The 22393-nt window shown below is 35.4% G+C and overlaps 1 protein-coding gene across 11 annotated transcripts in view; it reads left to right on the plus strand.

Annotated features, from left to right (window-relative positions):
- Positions 1–22393, plus strand: part of ADK (adenosine kinase) — a 563972-nt gene that overhangs the window by 227508 nt on the left and 314071 nt on the right. For all 11 annotated transcript variants that reach the window (XM_003813003.5, XM_008965554.4, XM_034930883.3 and 8 more), the window contains exons 5-6: positions 17556–17728; positions 21909–22017. In XM_003813003.5, the coding sequence (XP_003813051.2) occupies positions 17556–17728; positions 21909–22017 (282 nt within the window). The remainder of the gene's footprint in view (positions 1–17555; positions 17729–21908; positions 22018–22393) is intronic.

Here is a 22393-nt window from a genome sequence, read left to right on the forward strand (position 1 = left end):
CTATTTAATATCCAATTTAGATTTGCATTTCATAATTGTTTCAAAAATAGCCTTTTACAGTAAGTTTATTTGAATCAGCATCTAAAGAATTCAAACACTATATTTGTACCTTGTGTCTTTTATTATTACTGCTTTTCTCTCTCTCGTCTGTCTTTTTTTTTTTTTTTTAATACTGTCTTTGACCTTTTTTTAAAAGAGAAACTGTGTTATTTTTCCAGGAGAATATCTCACTTTCTGAATTTGGTTAGTTGCTTCATATTTAGTATTTGCTGAGAATTTGAGCTAGAGATTTGGTTAAACTCAGGTTTTATTTCTTTAGGCAAGAATCTTCTTAAAGTGATGCTCCATCATTTCCATTTTATCTCATCTGTGAGCCATCATATCTGGTTGTTCCACTTTTAATGATGCTGAGATTAATCAATATGTTCAGGTGTAGGTTTTTTGTTTGTCTGGTTTTCTTTCTGCTATTGTATATAGAACATTTTCCTTACTGTTTTTCTAGTAGGTTATTATTGGTATCTGAGAAGATTTTTAAAGCATGTGTTTTAGTAACTGGACATCTGACCAAACTCTCATTACTGTGTCAACTTAAAAATCATGAGATCTGTAAATCTGGAAAAGAGAACTTTATTTCTGAGAAGGGTTACAACCTGTAGGCTGGGAAGCACAGCCTCTGGATTAGATCAAAAGTAGCCATTTCAAAGACGATGGGTGAGAGAGGAGTTTTACACTAAATGGGTTAGCTGAACATACATATTTAACAGGTTATAGGAGGAGCTATGAGTATTCATGAAAGGGGTTACATGTATGTATGATAAGCAAATATAACATGTTACATATGTCCCATGTTCGCTTTGGAATGGAGACTTAACATTAAAAATGTGGTAAAATCAGACTCTATACATCAAAGGTGAAACTTAGGACTCAAAGGTGCTTTGTGCACATTCTCTGTAAACTGACCAGTCCATGGTCAATTGTCGTTTATCAGGAAGGATTGCTTTGTAAGTTGGTCAGCAGTCATGTCAAAAACCATGAAAAGGGAGGGGAATCTGGCCACAACATCAGGCAGTTGGTCAGTGGAAGAATTTTCCATTCTTTCTTTTCCAGGGCTGGTGTTTGTTTAATTCTTAGGAAAGATAGTCTAATGACAGGTAGTGAGGAAGAGGGTATACTGAGACGTGACCAACCTCCTATCTCATCAAGGCCGGGAAACTTCGTTTTTAAAGTTTTTCTGGGGCCTCCTTAGCCCACAGACGTCTGTTCAGTAGGTTGGGGCACTTAGGATTTTACTTTATCTCACAAATATCTAATAAAATTTTTGGGTGATCCTCTTCAGTGACTAGCATAGAATTGTCACACTTGAGCTTTGGAGTTGAGGTGTCTCAAATTAAACCCTAGGATGGTTAGGTTATTTAGTCTTTCTGTGCCTCAGTTTTTTTTTTTTTAATCTATGAAATGGAGATCATGTGTCTACCTCATAGGTTTATAATGAAGATTGAATCACTTCCCATAATAATCAGAAACTACATATTTGGGCTGGGAGCAGAGGCTCACACCTGTAATCCCAGCCCCTTGAGCCCAGGAGTTTGAGGTTATAGTGAGTTATGAGCATGCCAAAGCACTCAGAGTGAGATTCTGTTTCAAAAAAAGAAAGAAAGCAGATGTTTGTTTTTTAATTTTTCCATATCTTTTGTAGATTGTGATATTGTGCTTTCCCTTTTTTCATATTTTAGGCCTTTAATTTTAGGATGTAATTATATAGGCCATAACAGTTAAAAATAGCAGTGATAACATGCATCCTACAATAACATGAATAGCTAATATTTATTTTAGTATAATTTTCTTCTTGTATAATTATGTTGTTTTAGTAGTATGTTTTGAATATCACCAGAATAAATTTTTGGTATCTATTAAAATAATACTATAATTTCTTTACATTGATCTTTTAAGATACAGTTTATCCAGTACTTATGATGCCAGGTTCCAGAATGCATTAGAAGAGTGTTTGTGGCATAGGGAATGTTGGAACAGAAGCAACACTTTACAATGTTAAATAGTTTTATTGAGAAGGTGAGATTTGGGTAAAGACTTTCAAGATGAGTGAGGATCCATATGGGTTTCTGGGGGAAATCCAGTTCAGTGGAGGGGTTGGCATTTGCTAAAGGAGGGCATGTTTGGTGTGTTTCAAAATCCAGTAGGGAGCCGGGTGTGGTGGTGTGCTTCTGGAGTCCTAGCTGCTCAGGAGGCTAAGGTGGGAGGATTGCTTGAGCCCAGGAGTTCAGATCTAGCCTGGACAACATAGCAAGATCCCATCTCTAAAATAAAATAAAAATTTAAAAAATTGTTTAAAATCCTGTAGAGAGTTCAGAGTGGTTGGAGCAGAGTAATGGAGAATAGTAGACAATGGAGTTAGAGAGGCAATGAGAGGTAAAGGGAAGTGGCTTGAACCTGTAGGGCCTCATAGACTATTGTAAAGATTTTTGCTTTTTAGTGAGTGTTGTTGGAAGCATCACAGGGTTTTGAACAAAGGAATGACATACTTCGGCTTGCATTTAAAAAGGACAGCTCTATGTGCGTGGAGTCAAGGATGGAAACAGAGAGGTTAGGAAATCATTGCAACAGTCTAGGCAAGCAGTTATGGTAACTTGGATGGGTGGTAGCAGTGGAGTTAATGAAAACTGGTTGAAATCTGGAAATAGTTTGAGAACAGGCTTTTCAAATGGACTGGATGTGGTGTGTGAATAACACTCTTCTCACTGGTCTTGTTGCCTCTCCAATCCAGTTATACACAGTAGCAAAAGTGATCTTACTTTACATTTGATAATTTCACCTTCTTGATTAAAATCCTTCAGTGGCATACTATTACACTGAATAAAATTTATCCTTCTTAATATAACCAACAAGGCCCACATAATCTAGAACTGCATATTTTTCTAACCATTTTCATCTCCCTGAGCTCCAGCCATACAGGTGTTAAATTGTTTTAATATGCCAAAGTTTTTCCTGCCTCAGATGCTTTGCATTGCTCCTCCCTCTGGAAACTTCCCCTAACCGTAAGGTCACTCTTTACCCAATCAGCTCATTTGCATGTTTCACGTCTCAGTTTAAATGTCCTTTTGTCTATTTAAAATATATTTTAGCTGAGTGCCTTTAATCCCAGCTACTTGGGAGGCTGAGGCAGGAGGATAACTTGAGGCCAGGAGATAGAGACCAGCCTGGGCAACATAGCGAGACCTGGTCTCTGAAAAATTGAAGAATTAGCTGGGTTTGATGGCTTGCACATGTAGTTCTAGCTACACAGGAGGCTGAGGCAGGGAGGATCACTTGAGCCCAAGAGTTCAAGGTTACAGTGAGCTATGATTGTACCACTGCACTCCAGTCTGAGTGACAGAGTGAGACTCCATCTCTAAAAAAATAAATAATTGGTTCCTTCTTTGCCTGCCTCCCACTCGTTGTCTTTCTCAAACATTTTTTTCTTCATAGCATTTCTTACAATTATGCATTTTATTTCTGTGAATGTTTTTGTTTGCTATGCTTTGCATTTTATATTGTGTGGAATCTCCATGAAAATAAGGACCAGCCTGACTTGTTCAAGTTTGTGGTCAAGTAACAGGATGGTACCTGGCCCTTAGAACTATCTTTATAAATATCATTAGATTGGATTGACTGACTCAATTAATGAACAAATGAACAAACAAAATAAATCATTATATGCTGAAGTAGCAGTCCTGGACATTGTATCTAATTTAGATTTTAATTTAACCTTGTTATTTTGATACTCGCTTCCCTTAATCAGTCATTGCATGTTCCTTATTGTAAGGTGGTTGTTTTTCTTTATCATGAGAAGAATAGTTCTTCTCCGGGCGCAGTGGCTCACACCTGTAATCCCAGCACTTTGGGGAGGCTGAGACGGGCGGATCACAAGGTCAGGAGATTGAGACCATCCTGGTTAACATGGTAAAACCCCATCTCTACTAAAAATGCAAAAAATTAGCTGGGTGTGGTGGCATGCACCTGTAGTCCCAGCTACTTGGGAGGCTGAGGCAGGACAATCGCTTGAACCTGGGAGGCAGAGGTTGCAGTGAATCGAGATCGTGCCACTGCACTCCAGCCTGGGCGGCAGAGTGAGACCCTGTCTCAAAAAAAAAAACCATTTTTTTATTTAGCTATTAGCTTCTAGGCAAAATCTTAAATTTCAGAAAATAATTATACTCATATAGTCATACTACCTGTCAGGGAAATGTGTCAAAGGAAATATGAAACAATAGCTTTAAAGTTGTCCCGCACCCTCACCCTGTTTTTCTTTTGAAGGTATTATACTAAAGGAAGAAAGGGAAAAAGAGAAATCTATGGTGTGAGTTCAAGTTTACTACTGTAAGTGTTTAAGAAAGGGCTCTGTTACCATGACAACAAATGCATGAATTTCAAGTGGAAAATTTTCAGTGTATGGGACTGATAAAATTGTAACATTCTGATTTTCTCTGGTATAGAATTGTTCTTTGTCAAGTTAAAAAAAATCTGTTAATATATGTTAAAATTAAATTTTTAAATGTTTTATGATATTGTTTTCTAATTGTTTATTATAACTTAAAATCATAGCCAAAAGAGTGTACTTTCGCAGATCTGTCAAGCAGAAAGTTAAGTATTTGATTTGACATTAAAAATTACTTTTCTAATCTGTATTAGATTTTTGCTAAATGGTAAATAAAATGGTAAATAGTTTCATGTATTGGGAGTTCTTGACAATAGAAAATGACCTGCCACTTTATAGATTCCTTTGCCTTAAATGCTTACTAACTCAGGTAGAGGAAAGCTGTTAAGCTTTAAGTGCTTTGTCATATTTGCAGGCTTTTATAGTGGAAGAGAACAGCAGTCAGCAATGATGATGGAAAACTGTGGCAGGTAGACTTAAAACACCATAAAGCACAGACGATTGTGTGTAATGCCTTGAATTGAATCCTTTTTGAATGAAATGATCAGCCATATGTGCCACCCTTATGGACCCTGTAAGAAGAGTAGAAGAAATGTGCCCTAATGCTAACTGTGCGTGAAATTGCAGTGTTAGGAGATATTGACCAGATGTTTCAATCTCAACAAATGGCTTGTTATGTGACTGAATGAAAATATCTTTGCTGCTTTGATCACATACACCTTGAAGGAAGGGGTAATTTAATAGAGGCTGTCATAGTTCATCATTGTCAATAAACTTTGACTTGACCTTTGCCTTACATTTTTGATGTTGCTGCTGTTAAGTGTTGTTGGGCAGATGTTTACTGCCTTGAGGGATTTTGCTTTTTATAAAGTGTATACTAGAAACAGTAAAGGAGAAGGATTTTCTCAATTCTTTTCTTATTCTTTGGTTATTAGTTGGCATGCTTCTCTGTGGATTTTGTAGAATTTCTGGGCAGATGCATTTGAGTGACATTCTTATGTCTAAAGATCACTGTGGTGTTTCTCTAAAGGTTTCTTCCTTTCCTCACCTTCCTTTTTCTTTTCTCGAGACATGGTCTCACTCTGTCACTCAAGCTGGAGTGCAAGTGATGTAATCTTGGCTCACTGCAGCCTCTACCTCCCAGGCTCAGGCGATCCTCTCACCTCAGCCTCCTGAGTAGCTAGAACTACAGGTGCGCACCGCCACGCCTGGCTAATTTTTGTATTTTTTCTAGAGATGGGGTTTTACCACATTGCCTAGGCTGGTCTCGAACTTCTGAGCTCAAGCCATCTGCCGGCCTCAGCCTCCCAAAATGCTGGGATTGCAGGTGTGAGCCACCGCACCTGGCCCTTTCTCACCGTTTTGTCCTGGTTATAATTTACCACAATAAACTTCCTTGGTGGTTTTTCTTTCTTATTTTATATACAGCCTATTCTTTTGTTCTGATGAAAGTCACATTGAATTAAAACTTGACACCTATTGTAACACCATACCAGGTGCTGTGTTATTTTTTTATCCCTAGTTTTGGAGACCTTTGGAGATAAATCCATGCTATTTTGTAATCCATTTTTGTTAATCTTAAGAAATTGAGTGAAAGTTTCAGTAACACAGTTTTTTTAAATTATAAGATACAGTATTTTAAAATTTTGGTAAATAGCTTTGGATTAAATGAGTTTCTTGTTTAATTTGATGAATTTGACTCAGTTCTATAACCTTTTTGCTCTTTTTCTTGAAAAGAAAAAGGCTTCCTCACTGGCTATATCTGGGTTCTGCCTACACTCTTCCCTCACCTCCCCTTGGTGTAGGTGGCCTAGACCGTGTTAGTCACCTAATGAAATCTGTGAATCCTCTCTTGAAAAACACAGCAAAGTTTCCTTACAATTTCAGGATGTTTATTGGATTTTCCCCCACTCCTCTCACACATACCCTGCAATGATAGGGGCCCCTGGACTTCAAGCAGACTAACAAAGCTTAGAAAATAAGATTCATACTCCTTCTTAGTATTCTAGATATCTAACAATTTGACTTAGAAGTAACAATAACAATAGTATTAGTGATACTGCTACAATAATTACAACAGTAATAATAATAATAATAATTAAAATTTACTTTCTGCCAACCTTATGCCAGATTCTATGCTGAACCTTTAACCTGTATTACTGGTTATATTGTTAATGATACCTCTAGATAGAGTATATGCAGCATACTTTTATTCTGTACTTTAGGAAATACTATATCTTTAGAATACAGATTTGAGTAAGAGATTATAAGCATTTTGATTCTAAGACTTTTTGGAATACTGAACTTTTAGTTTTCTGATTCCAGTAGTCAGTCTGTCTGTCTCTGTCTCTGTCTCTGTCTCTGTCTCTCTGTCTCTCTCTCTCTCTCTCTCTCTCTCTCTCTCTCTTTCTCTCTTTCTCTCTCTTTCTCGGCCTCTCTGCCATTCATCTTCTTCTGAAAATTAGCTATCCCACGTAAGCCTCATATATCCCCTAATTCCTATTTGTAGTTGTGAGGGAGGAAAAATATTTTCCTTCTAAGTTCTCTGCTGTAAGACTCTTGTAACAAAAGACAGATTAACAAAAGTTAAGTACACTAATTTATATTCTAAGTTTTATGTAACATAGAGGGAAATGAAGACTTGAAGAAACAATTAAACCTGGTGTTTTTACATTAGGTTTTATGAAGAGTGGAAGGGAAAGGCAATAGGACAAAAAGGGGTATGAACTAAGAGTAGTAAACTGAGGGGACCTTAGCAAGACCTGTTTGTTTAGATTCATCTCATGTCCTTCCATCTTCTGAGATAAGGATGTTCTTTTTTTCTGCATATAGTAAACATCCTCTCACATGGATGGTCTTATGATTTGCTTCAGAGGAAATCAGAAAGTCCTTCCTGCACCTGCTGTTCTCAAATTCCTTCAGCTTAAAATTTTCAGTATGTCAAGTGCCATATTTTGGGGGTAGTGTGTCCTGATCTCCATCATAGTTAAGTGTCAGCTTGGACACAGTTTCTCATATTTATCTTAGGAAATCTTCTTTGGCCACTCTGCAAAGACTAAGGTGCTACTTGCATGTTCTGCAACAACTCCTATTATATACATATCATCTCTTAAAATAAATAGTAACATATCTTGTATGTAAGCTTTATGTACCCTTAAATTGTAAGTTTTAAGAAGATACAATCCTGGCTTTCCTGTTCACTTATTTGACAATTATTTAATTGCATAGAATGTAGCAGGCACTCTTCTAGATTTGGAAACACACCCTACAACTCTTTTAAAGAAGCCAAGAAAACAGTCTTGAACAGCAAATTACCATTAAGTGGAATTAATTCTATGATAGGAATGATACAGTTTGTTGCGGCAACATAAAATGCAGGCATATAGGCTGGGCACGGTTGCTCACACCTGTAATCCCAGCACTTTGGGAGGCCGAGGCGGACGGATCACTTGAGGTCAGGAGTTCAAGACCAGCCTGGCCAACATGGTGGAACCCCACCTCTATTAAAAATGCAAATATTAGCTGGGCATGGTGGCGTGCACCTGTAATCCCAGCTACTCAGGAGGCTGGGGTAGGAGAATTGCTCGAACCTGGAAGGCAGAGGTTTGCGGTGAGTCAAGATCGCACCACTGCTCTCCAGCCTGGGTGACAGAGCAAGACTCCGTCTCAAAAAAATAAAAAATAAATAACAATGGGTATATAGAACAGAGTTTAGGACAACATTGTCTCAGTAAGTGAAACCTGAAACCTAAGTAGGAAGCTAGAAAGAACAAACAGAAACAGAATGAAGTATTCAGTGTACTGGAACATTGCATTCAAGAGTGTTAATGCTTAGGATTAACTTGAAGAGGAAGTTAATGGTTCAATCATAAAGTTGTTTATGTTGAACTTGCTTAAGATACTTGGGTAACGATTGAAGGACATTTTAGGAAGAGCACTCAAAATGCAGTGGATTGGAGAAAAACAGAACTAAAGGCAGGGAGATGATCTAAGAAGCTTTTGCAAATGGTTGCATGGTTGGGAGGATGGAGTGACAGAGAGAATGGGAAATGACATCCAATGGGTAGAGGTTTCTTTTTGAGATAATGAAAATGCGATGGTTGCACAGCTATGTGAATAAACAGGAAACAACTGAATTGTACATTTTAAAGTGGCAAATTGTATGGTTATATGAATATATCTCAATAAATTTTTTTTAAAAGAGACTTTTATAGTAGTCTAATTGAGAGTAGATGGTGGCCTGTACTAAAGTGGTGTTAATAGAGGCAGGAGTAAAAGTGTGTCAATTTAATAGGCAAAATAGGGTTGAGTAGGTATTTGGATATTCAGAGCAGTCATTTGAAAACAAGTATAAGCTAAAAATGAGGGGGTCTCAGCATATAGATGATAATTGAAACCATGAGAGTAGATTAGATCATATCCAGAGAAAGTATATACGGTAAGAATTGTAGGTAACCTGGGAATCCAGGCCTGAGAAATGCTAAGGAATGGGGAGAAGGAAAGAAGCCTACAAAAGAGATAGAGAAGACTTCTTTATCCATTATTAATTACAATAATGTCCAACAAATAATAGGTGATCAATAAATATTGGTGGAATGAATTGAATGAATATACACTAAAAATTCTGCATTTTATCACAGTCTCAGGGCACTGTTGTCATCGTCAGCTGTACTCTGTAATAGGCACTGCCTTGAACACTTTGCTTACATTATCCTATTCAATCATCACAATAATTCCACAAGAAACATAGTCTCTGAAATAGTAGCTTGTTTACCATCACATGGCTGGATGAACTTATATATCTGAGTCTAAAGTTTATTTTTTCTACTAGGCCTAATATTCCCCAAATCTGTTCTGAGAATGTTAACAGATATTTACTAACAAAAATAACAATAGAACTATTTCAGGGAAAGAACAAGATTATTAGAAATTGATTTTTATTAATAGGATGCTTGCTGGCAGGGGCAATGGAGCAGTTTTTTAAGGTAAGAAGCATAACATACTAGTTATTCAGTTAGAATAGATTCTTAATATTTATGAAAATCTTGTGTTTTGCCCTGTCTCACTTGGTGGTATTGTAATCATCTGAGAATCTATCCTATAAGTTATGTGATATATGCTATTTTCCTTATCAATCTATTTCAGTTTTGATTTCCTCATCATCCTTTGCAGTCTGCTTGTTGCTGTTTCTCAGTTTTGACATTTAATTTCTTTTAGTTGTGCTTTACAGTTTTTCTGAGATGCCTCATTGAGTTTTCTGTATAAAATTTCATATCTTTGGCTTATCTTGCAACTCTTTTAGTACCTAGGTGTCATTCTTCATCATTCTATTATGAATTGAATTAAAGCATATGGCATTATTTCAGAAGTGACTGCCTCTTGGGCATCATTGTCAGTTATATTGTCCTAAATATTGCATTTAGGTAATAAAAAGGAAATCTTCCTTGAAGGTAAAGTTAATATTAATAGAAATCTTTCCATATGTTGTTAAAGACTCTTGTTATGAAGTTTAATATGCCATTTATTTAGGCCTTATTTAAATTCAGTTGTAAATTTTTTCCTTCTGGCTCCTTACCTTAGTGAACTGTCATCTCTTATCATCATACTCTTTGCTCGAAAACCTTCATGTGTTGCTTTCTACCCTCAGGATGTTGCCTAAATTTCTTGAAGTGGTATTTAATGATCTGGCCTACATCTACCTTTCCCATTAGTCTCTTCCTTCCCACATAGTTGCTTTGTCGGTATACTCCTAATAGTCTTTTATTTCTGTTTTTCATTGTTTTTGTTAATATTATATTCTTGTTTCCCAATCTGTGCACTAAGTCCGCTTGGGGTGTTGTAGCAAACCCACAGAGAGTCTTCAGGGTATTTCAAAATTTCAAGGTAAACACAGTGACGTCTATCAGACACAGCATGAACCACTAGCTCCAGATATTTCAGTTTTTTTTTTTTTTGAGATGGAGACTTGCCGTGTCACCCAGGCTGTAGCGCAGTGGCGGGATCTTGGCTCACTGCAACCTCCGCCTCCTGAGTTCAAGCGATTCTCCTGCCTCAGCCTCCTGAGTAGGTGGGATTACAGGCACGTGCCACCACGCCTGGGTAATTATTGCATTTTTAGTAGAGACGGTGTTTCACCATGTTGGTCAGGCTGTTCTTGAACTCCTGACCTCGTGATCCACCTGCCTCAGCCTTCCAAAGTGCTGGGATTACAGGCGTGAGCCACTGCGCCTGGTCTGGTATTTCAGTTTTAACATTAGATTACTACATTCCTTTTGGTGGCATTATACTGTGCGAAACTGGATCTTTGACGGTTTCTGTGATAAAAAGCAAATCAGTGTGAAACAAATGAGGGTGATGGTTACCAGTCTGATTCCAAGATTTGAGAATTTTGCAGTGCCTAACAGGTAGAAAATCATTAGGAAATAAACACTTTTGGCTGAAACGAATTATTTAATAAATGGAATTTCTTTCATCCTAGGGGCACCATGATAAAATTTCTAACATAGGAAAGGAGGCATGTGCTATATGCTGTATGACTCTTTTTTCTTTCTAGTTTGTAACCATTTTGGAAGATCATACCCATCCTTCAAAGACCAGTTGATACTGCTACCTGTCTTTGGAGGCCTTTCCTGATCCCCTCCACTGCAGTTGATCTCTCTCACGGGTATTTTCCAGTAATATGCTGCTTTTTTACTATTGCTGTTTAAGTTAAACTAATTGAAGTATTTATTTGAAGTTACCAATAGTGGCCGTGGTTTTCCTATTCCTCCAGTTAGGTATAATTACTTAAAGTATAACAAGAGCCCTTTCCTTCTTTGTATAAAAGTGATACAAATATAATAATAGAAACCCTATACTGTACTAAACTGCGTGGGTTGTTAGTCAATTTCTTTTTATTTCTTTTTTTTCTTTTTTCTTTTTTTTTGAGAGGAGTTTCACTCTTATTGCCCAGGCTGGAATGCAATGGCGCAATCTCGGCCCACTGCAACCTCCACCTCTTGGGTTCAAGCGATTCTCCTTACCTCAGCCTCCTGAGTAGCTGGGATTACAGGCATGCGCCACTATGCCTGGTTAATTTTTTGTATTTTTAGAGATGGAGTTTTTCCATGTTGGTTTGGCTGGTCTTGAACTCCCAACCTCAGGTGATCTGCCTGCCTCGGCTTCCCAAAGTGTTGGGATTACAGGCGTGAGCCACTGCACACGGCCTTGTTTGTCAATTTCTAATTCTTACAACATCCTTAAAAGATCATAGGTTATGTTATCCACATTTTATATTTGAAGAAATTGACGTTTAGCAGTGTTAGTTTTTCTCACACCTACATACCTCCTGACCTTTAGCTATTCTAGTTCCTTTTCCTTTAATATTGATTATAGAATCAACTTTTTGATATCCTCAAAAATCCATTGAGAGTTTGGTTGGGATTGCATTGAACTTATGAATCAATTTGGGGAGAATTAATGTCTTAAGAATATTGAGTTTTCAAATCCATGTACATAATATAGCTCTTCGTTAATATAAGTTGTTTTTTTTTCCTCAGCAGTCTTTTGTAGTGTTCTACATATATGTCTTGCGCATATTTGGTTAAATGTGTTCCTACATGTTTCAATTTTGGTGGTATTGTAAATATTGTTTTCTTAATTTTAATTTTCAACTCTTCTTTGAAAATTTATAGAAATACATTAGATTTTTATATATTGATCTTAAAGTCTGAGACCTTGATTGACTTACTTTTAATTCTAGAGCATTTATGTGGATTCCTTATGATTTTACATATATTCCTTAAACATGCACAGGTTGGTATCTAGCCATAGCCTCAAGGGTTACTCTGTAGATTTCAACTCATTCTTCTCTGAAAATCTTTTTCACAATTTCTAGTCTCCTGGCTCTCCTTGAACACATCTCTTTCTCCTCATTTTAGTGAAAATGCCAGGCTCTATTTGCCTTCTTTCTCCCTCTCCATGGTGTGGAACTTGCCTCCTGGCAGAGTACCTGCATGATGTCAGGGCACACCTTGTTTCTTTCCTATCAGAGATCACAGTCCTACCATGCCTGTTATTCAATGTCTGAAAATTCTGTAGGTGTTTCCTTTTGGTTTTCTGGTTTACAGCACAACAGTAATTCTAGAGCCTGCTACTCACTCATGGCCAGAGCAGAAGTTAAAGTTTTTAAGGTGTACTGTACATATGTGAACCAAGGGAAGGTAGGCAGTTTATTTTAGCTAAAAGAAGGAGCATAATCAAAGGTTATAAACAAGGTTGAATCTCCATCCTGGAGAATCAAAATCTAGTAGTTGTGACTTTGTATTAGGAACATCATCATTTTTATCTTTTTATTCCCTGGCAGACATGCATTAAATGTTTGTTGATTGAGTATCAAAATGATAGGAAATAGATTAGTTGGATGTTGGTGAAACATTGTGTTTTAGATGCTTACAGATGTACTAAAATTTTAACAGAAATCTTTGCAAATTACTTGTTAAATTTTCCTAAACTGATTTTTAAAAATCTATTTAATTCTCAATTATAACATCTTTACTGAGGTTATTAAGTGCTTTGAAGCAGTTAACGTGGCTTTTTTTTTTAATGGCTGTAAAAAAACTGAATTTTTAGGCTTGTTAAACTCTGGTTTTAGAATGACTTTTGAGTGGAAATCACTGATCAAAAGCAAAGTTCTCACATTTTGTCAATATCTGAATATCAGAAATAGAATGTCAGGCAGTTTCCCATGTTGAAATATTCGATAGTAAAAGGATAGCAAAGTTGCTGAATATTTCTACTGTTTATCAATTTTTGCCTTGCAGGTTCAAATAATATTTATTTGTAGTGGAAATATTTCGATTCATTTAAATCCTGATTATGGAGTAGTTAGTAAATCAGGTTTAAGCCTGACAGTGAGTTGATATAGCTCTTATTTCAGACTGTAGTTTGAACATGTAGACTCTCTGATTATAACTAGGCTAAATTATATAATAATGACTTTATTTTCACTGAACAAAGTTTGCTATTATTTTGATGACAAATTATTTAAGTAATCATAGTAAAAGTTGCTATTGGCTCTGGGTTTTATTTATTTTGCTATATATAGTAGACATGGTTGATCATTTAATCATGCCTTATAGATAAATAAAAGTAAGTTATAGAATAACACAGAAATTTTCTGCTAAATTTATACTTTCACTAAATTTAATAACAATAGAAATTCTCTGTTAAATTTATACTTTCACTAATTGTAGAATAAAGTATTTTAAGTTAGGCATTTATACTGAGACATTTTATGATATTAACTGCTTCATGTTATTTACTCATTTTGATAAATGGAGTGATAATATCCAAAATGGAATAAATTAAGTTTAAATTATTGTTATTCTTTAAAGGAATGATTTAGCTACAGTATGTTTGTCCCACCTTTTAATTTTGAACATTTTCTAACTTACAGAATAGTAAAATGAACTTTTCTATACCGTTCACATTGATCCACCAATTGTTAACATTTCAACACATTTGTGTTCTCTCTTTAAATAAATGTATGTGTGTGTATTTTCCTCAGAACCATTCTGAAGTATTTATTCCTTATTCAAGAAATTAAGCATTGATACTGTTTTCTGATGTGTGATCAAGATTCCAGATGTCGCAGTTATTCTGGTAGTGTCCTTGATAGCTGTTTAATTTTATTCTCAGTCCAGGATCCAATAAGAATCACACATTACATGTATTAGTACTATTTCTTTAATATACTTTCCTCCCACCTTTTTGGTTAAGGCATTTTCTTCAAGAGTCCAACCCAGTTGATTGTAATATGTGCCACCTTGTGGACTTATTCTCATGATTTTAGGCAATAATAGTACGTAAGTGACACTGTGTATTTCCCATTGCATCACATCGTAAGGTTTATGGCTTTATTGATAATGCTAATTGATAATGGTTAAGATAGCATCCCTCAGATTTCTTGCTTAGAACCTTCTTCCCTTTCCCCATTCCATGTTTCTGTTTTCCTTATCCTGTTCAGCAAACCTAGTTCCCAACAGCATCAACTTTATATTCATTTGCTCTATCCTACAATACGCACAAAATAGTTTCACCAATAACATAACCAACAATAAACCTACTAAATAAAGTTTGATTTATTTGTTGTTTTTGTTCCTTATAATTATTCCATTAAGACTGTATTGTCATAAGAGCATACTGAAAAATTATTTGCATTATTTTTTCTATGTGCTTATGTTACAATTTGATACCTTCTTTGATTTTTCATTCTTGTTATATTCAACTTCATAATTTGTTTTTCTTCTAATGGAATTTGAAATTAAAATTAAATTTTATTATTTGAAAATGCAAAATTTTAACATGTTTCAGAAGTCAAATTTGTATGGAATGCTATATTCAGAGAACTCTTCTATTCCTATTCCTCTACTCCTTTCCCACTCACTCTCATAGAAAAGCATTTTTCATTTCTAGTTTATTCTTTCTGTGTTTCTTTTTATAAAATTAGCAAACACAAAATTATATATACATTCTAATATATATATATAGTATAGTATCTATACTAAAAGAATATATATGGTTGAGTGAGGTGGCTTGCACCTATAGTCCCAACTACTCAGAAGACTGAGCTGGGAGGATCTGTTGAATTCAGGAGTTAGAGGCAAGAATATGTATATATATATATACACACACACACACACACACACATTCTCTTTTGTGTAATAAAAACCATAACATTAACTCTACCATCTTAACCATTTTTAAATGTACCAATTAGTATACGCATGTTGTTACATAGTCAACCTCTAGAAATTTTTCATCTTCCAACACTGAAACTCTGTACCCATTAAACTCTTAATTCTCTGACTTCCCTCCCTGACGTCCTTGGCAACCAACATTCTACTTATGTTTCTATGATTTTGACTACTTCAGATACTTCCTATGAATGGAATCATACAATATGTGTCTTTTTTGTGACAGACCTTATATAACTTAGCAAGTTCTTGATGTTCATCTATGTTGTAGCATGTGACAGGATTTCCTTCTTTTGTTTCTTTATCCTTTAATTGTTGATAGATGTCTGGGTTGCTTGTACTTCTTGGCTATCATGAATATTGCTGCAGTGAACATGGACATGCAAATATATCTTTGAGATCCTGCTTTGAATTCTTTTGACTGTATACCCAGAAGTGAGGTTGCTTGATTATATGTTAATTTAATTTTTAATATTTCTTTCAGGAACCTCCATACCATTTTAGTAGTGGCTGTACCATGTTACATTTCCACCAACACTGCACAAGGGTTCATTCACTTCTCCACATTTTGCCAGCATTTTTTGTTTTCTGTGTTTTCGGTAGTAACCATCCTGATCAGTGTGAAGTGATATCTCATTGTGGTTTTGATTTCCCTGATGATTACTGATGTTGAACATCTTTTCTTGTGCTTATTGGCCATTTATATATCATTTTTGGAGAAATGTCTATTCAAGTCCTTTGCCCATTTTAAGATCATGTTATTTGTATTTTTATTGTTCATTTAGAAGTTTGTTACATATTCTGGATATTAACCTTTCATTGGATATATGGTTTGGAAATAAGTTGCCTTTTCACTCTGTTGATTGCCTCCTTTGCCATGCAGAAGTTAAGCTTGATATAATCACATTTATCTATTTTTGCTTTTGTTGCCTGTGCTTTTGTTCCATATTTATGAAATCATTGCTAAATCCAATGTCCTGAAGCTGTCCCCCATATTTGAAAATAATATATATTATTAAGTTTTATTTTTTAAACAAAGCTTTTTACCTTTGAGACTTGATTTTTTTTTTGAAGTTAACAAAATATCCTGGAAATTACTTTGTATAGAAGGAGTGTTCCACAGAGCTTTTCCTTTTTTTGTGTTGTTTTGCTGGGATTTTTGAATGGCTGTGTGGTATTCCATTGTGTGGATATATCATAATTTAATCGACTGATTTCTACAGGTGGACTTCTAGTTTATTTCCAACATTTTGCCATTACAAATAACATCTCAATACTTATATATGTGTTGTTTTATATTGTGGATGAAGTGGGATTGCTGGTCATTAAGCTGTTACTATGTCTCATTCCTACAGTTCTGTCTTTGTTACTTTTTCCTCTCCTCATCCTTTTACCTCTCAAATATGCATGTATTTCTTTTCTATTCCAAATATTTGAGAACAGATTTTATCAAAATCTATTTTGATATCTTTTGACTTTGTATGTAGATTATTTGTAGGTTATTTTGCTACCTGTAAGTCTTTGAAACTAAACAGGTGTTAGCTATAGAATCACTGTAGAATATTAGAACCCTCAGGGATTTGAGCTAATTATAAAAGGTAAAAAGTTCAAATCTGTGAAACATATGCATCTTACAAGAAATCCATTAAAGCTTATAATAATTACTTCAATGAAAAAATGAGATATTTGTAACTAGAACTGTAACACTATTTCTGAATTTTTAAAAGAATTTTTTTAGATATGAGCATGTTTTAGCTTAATTTATATATGAATTACTACAATAAGTATGACAATCATAGTAACAGCCACAGCTAATATATGTTGTTTACTATGTGCTGGGTACCATGCTCAGCAATGCAAGTACATTAATTTACATCATTTCAACTAGTCCTCAACGACCTTATGAGATGTATTTGTAATTATATCTCCACTTTAAACATGAGTGAAATGAGAAATGTTAAGGGATATGGTCTAACATGCTCTAACTCATGCAGCTAGTAAGTGGCAGAAGCAAGATTTGAACCCAGAGAGTCTTCAATCAAGATGGATTCTGCTCTTTTTATGACAATGCTAGACTTCTTATATTGGGACCCACTATTATTTTCCTATATCAGGCCAGCATTTGTCTTAAGGTCTGTAGGATTTTAGCTGCTGAGTCCTTAACAACTTTATGTACTTTATTTCTCTCCCCAAAGCAGTATAAGATATTACATGGTTGTTATATTAAGTTTTTTTAATCGTAAGTGATAGCACAGAATTGAAATCCCATTCATAACAGCTACAGTTTCTCACAAAGCATTCTTGTTACATCACTATCTGTGGCAGAATATTAAACTATGTGTACTATTTTTTTGGCCCATTAAATTATTTATGTTCCTGTTTTACAGTGGATGATTCAACAGCCACACAAAGCAGCAACATTTTTTGGATGCATTGGGATAGATAAATTTGGGGAGATCCTGAAGAGAAAAGCTGCTGAAGCCCATGTGGATGCTCATTACTACGAGCAGAATGAGCAGCCAACAGGAACTTGTGCTGCATGCATCACTGGTGACAACAGGTCAGTGTAATTCCAAGGGAACCACTATACTAATTGGCTATTTTAACACTGGTAAAATATGAATTCCAATGTGAATTTGGAATTTTGACTTTATAATTCCTTTTAATGTTTGATAAATGCTTATTCCTTATATCAGTTTTCCTGTATTGTTTTTAAATTTACTTTTGTTAAACATGCAGTTGAATTCATGAGGCATAATGGAATAAAAGTTTGAGGTTATTTAGTCCAGTCTCTACTTTTTATAATTAGAATCAGAAAAGGCTGATAGCTTGCTCAATGCCTTGTAGCTTGCTCAACGCCTTGTAGCTAATTTGTTGCAAAACTTGAATTAGAAAGAATGTTCTTTTCACCATATCCTGAGGTTGGAATACGAGAGAGAGAGAGAGAGAGAGAGAGAGAGAGAGAGAGAGACAGAGAGACAGAGAGAGAGTGTGTGTGTATTTTATGTATATAAAATACAACATTACATTCAGGCTCGTAAGACTTAGTCATCTAAATGGTCATCTAAACCATTTCTGGCAAATAGTAATTCATTCATATTGAATAAACTCAGTCGTGGGTAGTATACCACTAACAAAACAACCAAGTATATTTCTATACACCCTTACTTATTAGAAAAGTATTCTTAATATGAACTTGAAATATCTCTCTCAGGCCCCTCCATATATTGGTTGGTTGTTCTTTTGTACCCACATGGAGATACTCCTTCAGTGTATTCATGCATTGCTAACGTTATTACCATATCAGCACAGGCTTTTTTCCCCTTTGCAAGGGAAAAACAAAATAACTGCCCTAGCTATTATATTGTTGGGATAATCAAAGATGACCTCTTTTTAAATAGTGATTCACTAGAAATTTTGTATTACTTATAGTTGGAAATATGTAGTCTGTCCTCCTCCATTCCCTATCTCCTTTCTTTTCCCATCTTCTCTTCCTTTCTTTTTTTCCCTTTTCATCCTCCTTTATTTTCTTCCCCCTCTCCACCACGACCTTGCTCCATTTCGTCTATTTACCCACTTTATTGCTCATTACTTGACCTTCAGCAGAGGTATATTAAGGAATGGACTATTCTGGAGACTGGGGATCAATAAGCACAGTATTTACTAAATAACCAAAATACAATATTCAAAAATTATTAGGGTATGAAAGGCATTTTCAGATCTTTCCTTTAATTTTGTTTTTTATATACAGGAGAACTTTATGGTTTTAAGATTACAGTAAACATTGAAATATGGGATTCAGGGATTTAAAAAAAAACAACTAAAAATGTTGAAATATGTTTGTTTAGACCTTTGCCCTTAGTTTTCCCAAGACCAGCCTTAATCTGTAGGTGCAAAGTTTTCCCATTAGTGAGAAGTAGGTCAGATTTTCTTCTGATATCACTTAGGCTACAGTAAAATTACTAAATTGTTTTAGTATGCTAAATTGCTGTCTTAAAGAACAGTTATGGCTGGGTGCAGTGGCTCACGCCTGTAATCCCAGCACTTTGGGAGGCCGAGTCAGGTGGATCACTTGAGGTCAGGAGTTCGAGACCAGCCTGGCCAACATGGTGAAACTCCGTCTCTACTAAAAATGTAAAAATTAGCCAGGTGTGCACCTGTAATCCCAGCTACTCGGGAGACGAAAGTAGGAGAATTGCTTGAACCTAGGAGGTGGAGGTTGCAGTGAGCCGAGATTGTGCTACTGCGCTCCAGCCTGGGCAACAGAGCAAGATTCTGTCTCAAAACCAAAGAGAGAGAGAGAATAGTTATGATAATATTAGATCTTCTGGATGTCAAAAACTTAACTTTTATACTAATTTTATGGTTATAGTGATATTGTTGAGATGATATGGGAATCAAAAATTGGGGAGAAATCTTCAGTATCTAAATCATTATCTAAATTCTGGAAGCTAATACAGTTGGATCAATTGTTTTGGATAGGTCCAGTAACCTTTGCTGCCACTATCAAAAACTCAGAAATTGGCCGGGTGTGGTGGTCACACCTTGTAATCCTAACACTTTAGGAGACTGAAGTAGGCTGATCACTTGAGCTCAGGTGTTTAAGGCCAGCCTGGCCAACATGGCGAAACTCCATCTCTACAAAAGATACAAAAATTAGCTGGGGATGGTGGCATGTACCTGTGGTCCCCGCTGCTCGGGAGGCTGAGGTGGAAGGATTGCTTGAGCCCAGGAGGTTGAGGCTGCAGTGGACTGGGGTCGTGCTGCCCACTGCACTTCAGTCTGGGCAAAAGAGTGAGCCCCTGTCTAAAAAACAAAAAACAAAACAAAAAATTTCAGAAATTGAAGTGTTTGGGTAATGCAGTATCTTTCTTGATCCAGGTTCTTCCTCTTCAGAGTCAGAATCAAATACATTGGGATAATAAGAATACTCATATTTTTCTGGTCGGGCATGGCAGCTCATGCCTGTAATCCCAGCACTTTGGGAGGCTGAGGCGGGTGGATCATTTGAGGCCAGGAGTTCGAGACCAGCCTGGCCAACATGGTGAAACTCCACCTCTACTAAAAATACAAAAAAATTAGCCGAGCATCATGGCGGGCACTTGTAATCCCAGCTACTTGGGAGACTGAGGCAAGGAAATTGCTTGAACCCGGAGGCGGAGGTTGCAGTGAGCCAAGACGGAGCCATTGCTCTTCTCTAGCCTGGGCAACAAGCACGAAACTTCATCTGGAAAAAAAAAAAAAAAAGAATACTTTTATTTTTCTTTTGGAGAAACTGTAGTTTCCCATCAAAAAGTAGTTTTATTATCAGAATAGAGTTTAGTATCTGGTACCAGAAATGTTTGCTTTTATTTGGTAGCCATTTTGTCAAAATTTTCCTAAAGTCATAATCACTAAAACATTTTTATAAATTAGGTCTAAATTTTCTTAAGTTTGTAATATAGTTATTTTTATGTGAATATGTTGATGCATATTACTCTTTTTTTCCTTCATTTACTTGAACATAAACAGATGTATCCTTTAGTAGTAAATTGGCAGATGGATGAGTGGAAATACGTTTTGGAAGAGAATTGAGGTTTTTTTTTTTTAACAGTGTAATCGAACATATTACCAAAGTCTGAAATGATAAGATTTTTTTTGTAAGCTATAACTGTTACAATTTAATTAGAAAAAGAGAAAAATTGGCAAGTAATTTTTTAAATTCTGGAGCAGTATGAGGAAGGAAAGTATTTTTATTTATAATGTAAATAATTATTGTATTTATTTTTAATTAAACAAGCCAAGTGACACTTGTAGCAGGATTTTATTTATTTATTTATTTTTTAGAGATGTGGTTTTGCCTTGTTGCCTAGGCTGGAGTGCAGTGGCATGATCATAGCTCATTGCAGCCTCAAACTCCTGGGCTCAAGCAATCCTCCCACCTCAGCTTCCTGAGTCCCTAGGACTATAAGTGTGCACCACTACCCCCAGCTAATTTTTTAAATTATTTTGTAGAGATGGGATCTGGCTGTGTTGCCCAGGCTGACCTCAAACTCCTGGCATCAAGCAATCCTCCCACCTTGGCCTCTGAAAGAGCTGGGATTTCAGCTTTGAGCTACTGCACCCAACCTGCAGCAAGATTTTAAATGCAGTATCCTGCTTAGATATTCCATTTCTAAAACTGGACCAGTCAGGTGACTTTTCAACTATAGAAAACAATTCTAATTGATTTCAGCCCTTAGAATGTAATGGTTTACAAATTAATTCCTCTTAGCGAATATGGTCTACATTTATAAGTGTCTTTTATGAAATTAATTCCATACTTGGCTTTTAAAGGCTTCGATTAAATAGACAATTATAGTATGTTGATATTTATTTTTATAAAGATATTTTTCTACTTAAAAAATGTTTTTAGTTGCATAGATTTCTTTTTATATAATGAGTTAGCCTTATTTCTTAACTGCATTTTGAACTATTAAGGTGTAAAAAGTAGGTCCTATTTTACTATCAAAAGGCAACTTAACTGCCAATTTCTTTCTCAAAATACCAGGTGTTGTTTAGAACAAAAATTATCATAGATGCCTCAGAAAGTTCTCAAAACAAAATTAGTATTTATATTTATTTAAAAATCAATAACATTAGTTTTGAAGAATTAATTAAAATGTAAATTTTAAACTTTGCAAAAAATATTGGTAATTATCTATTGAAATATATGCTAAGTTTGACTATAATATTACTTGCTTATTCTTTGGTTGTTTTAGGTCCCTCATAGCTAATCTTGCTGCTGCCAATTGTTATAAAAAGGAAAAACATCTTGATCTGGAGAAAAACTGGATGTTGGTAGAAAAAGCAAGAGTTTGTTATATAGCAGTAAGTACTTACCTAATTCAAATCTCTGGTACATATTTACATGATGGATTATAGTTGTTGTCTGATATATATTTTAAAATAATTATCTTTTATTTACCCTGCAAATTATTTATCTCTCTCAAAGCATATGTTAGATTCACTATTGTGAAAATAGAACAGAAATCATTATCTTTCTATGGGTAACATAATTTGTATTATTTATCTTCAGGTCTACCTATTTTTGGATACATTATGCATAGGTGCTTGCCAACCAAGCACAGAATTCTATATTAAATCAGTTTCCAAATATATTTTAAAATAATTCTACAAACTTACATCTTACATTTGTAGGCAACTTGCATTGTGCAGAAAAATATTAGTAGTATAAATATTCACT

The sequence above is a fragment of the Pan paniscus genome, chromosome 8, assembly GCF_029289425.2.
Source record: "Pan paniscus chromosome 8, NHGRI_mPanPan1-v2.0_pri, whole genome shotgun sequence".
Lineage (NCBI taxonomy): Eukaryota > Metazoa > Chordata > Mammalia > Primates > Hominidae > Pan > Pan paniscus.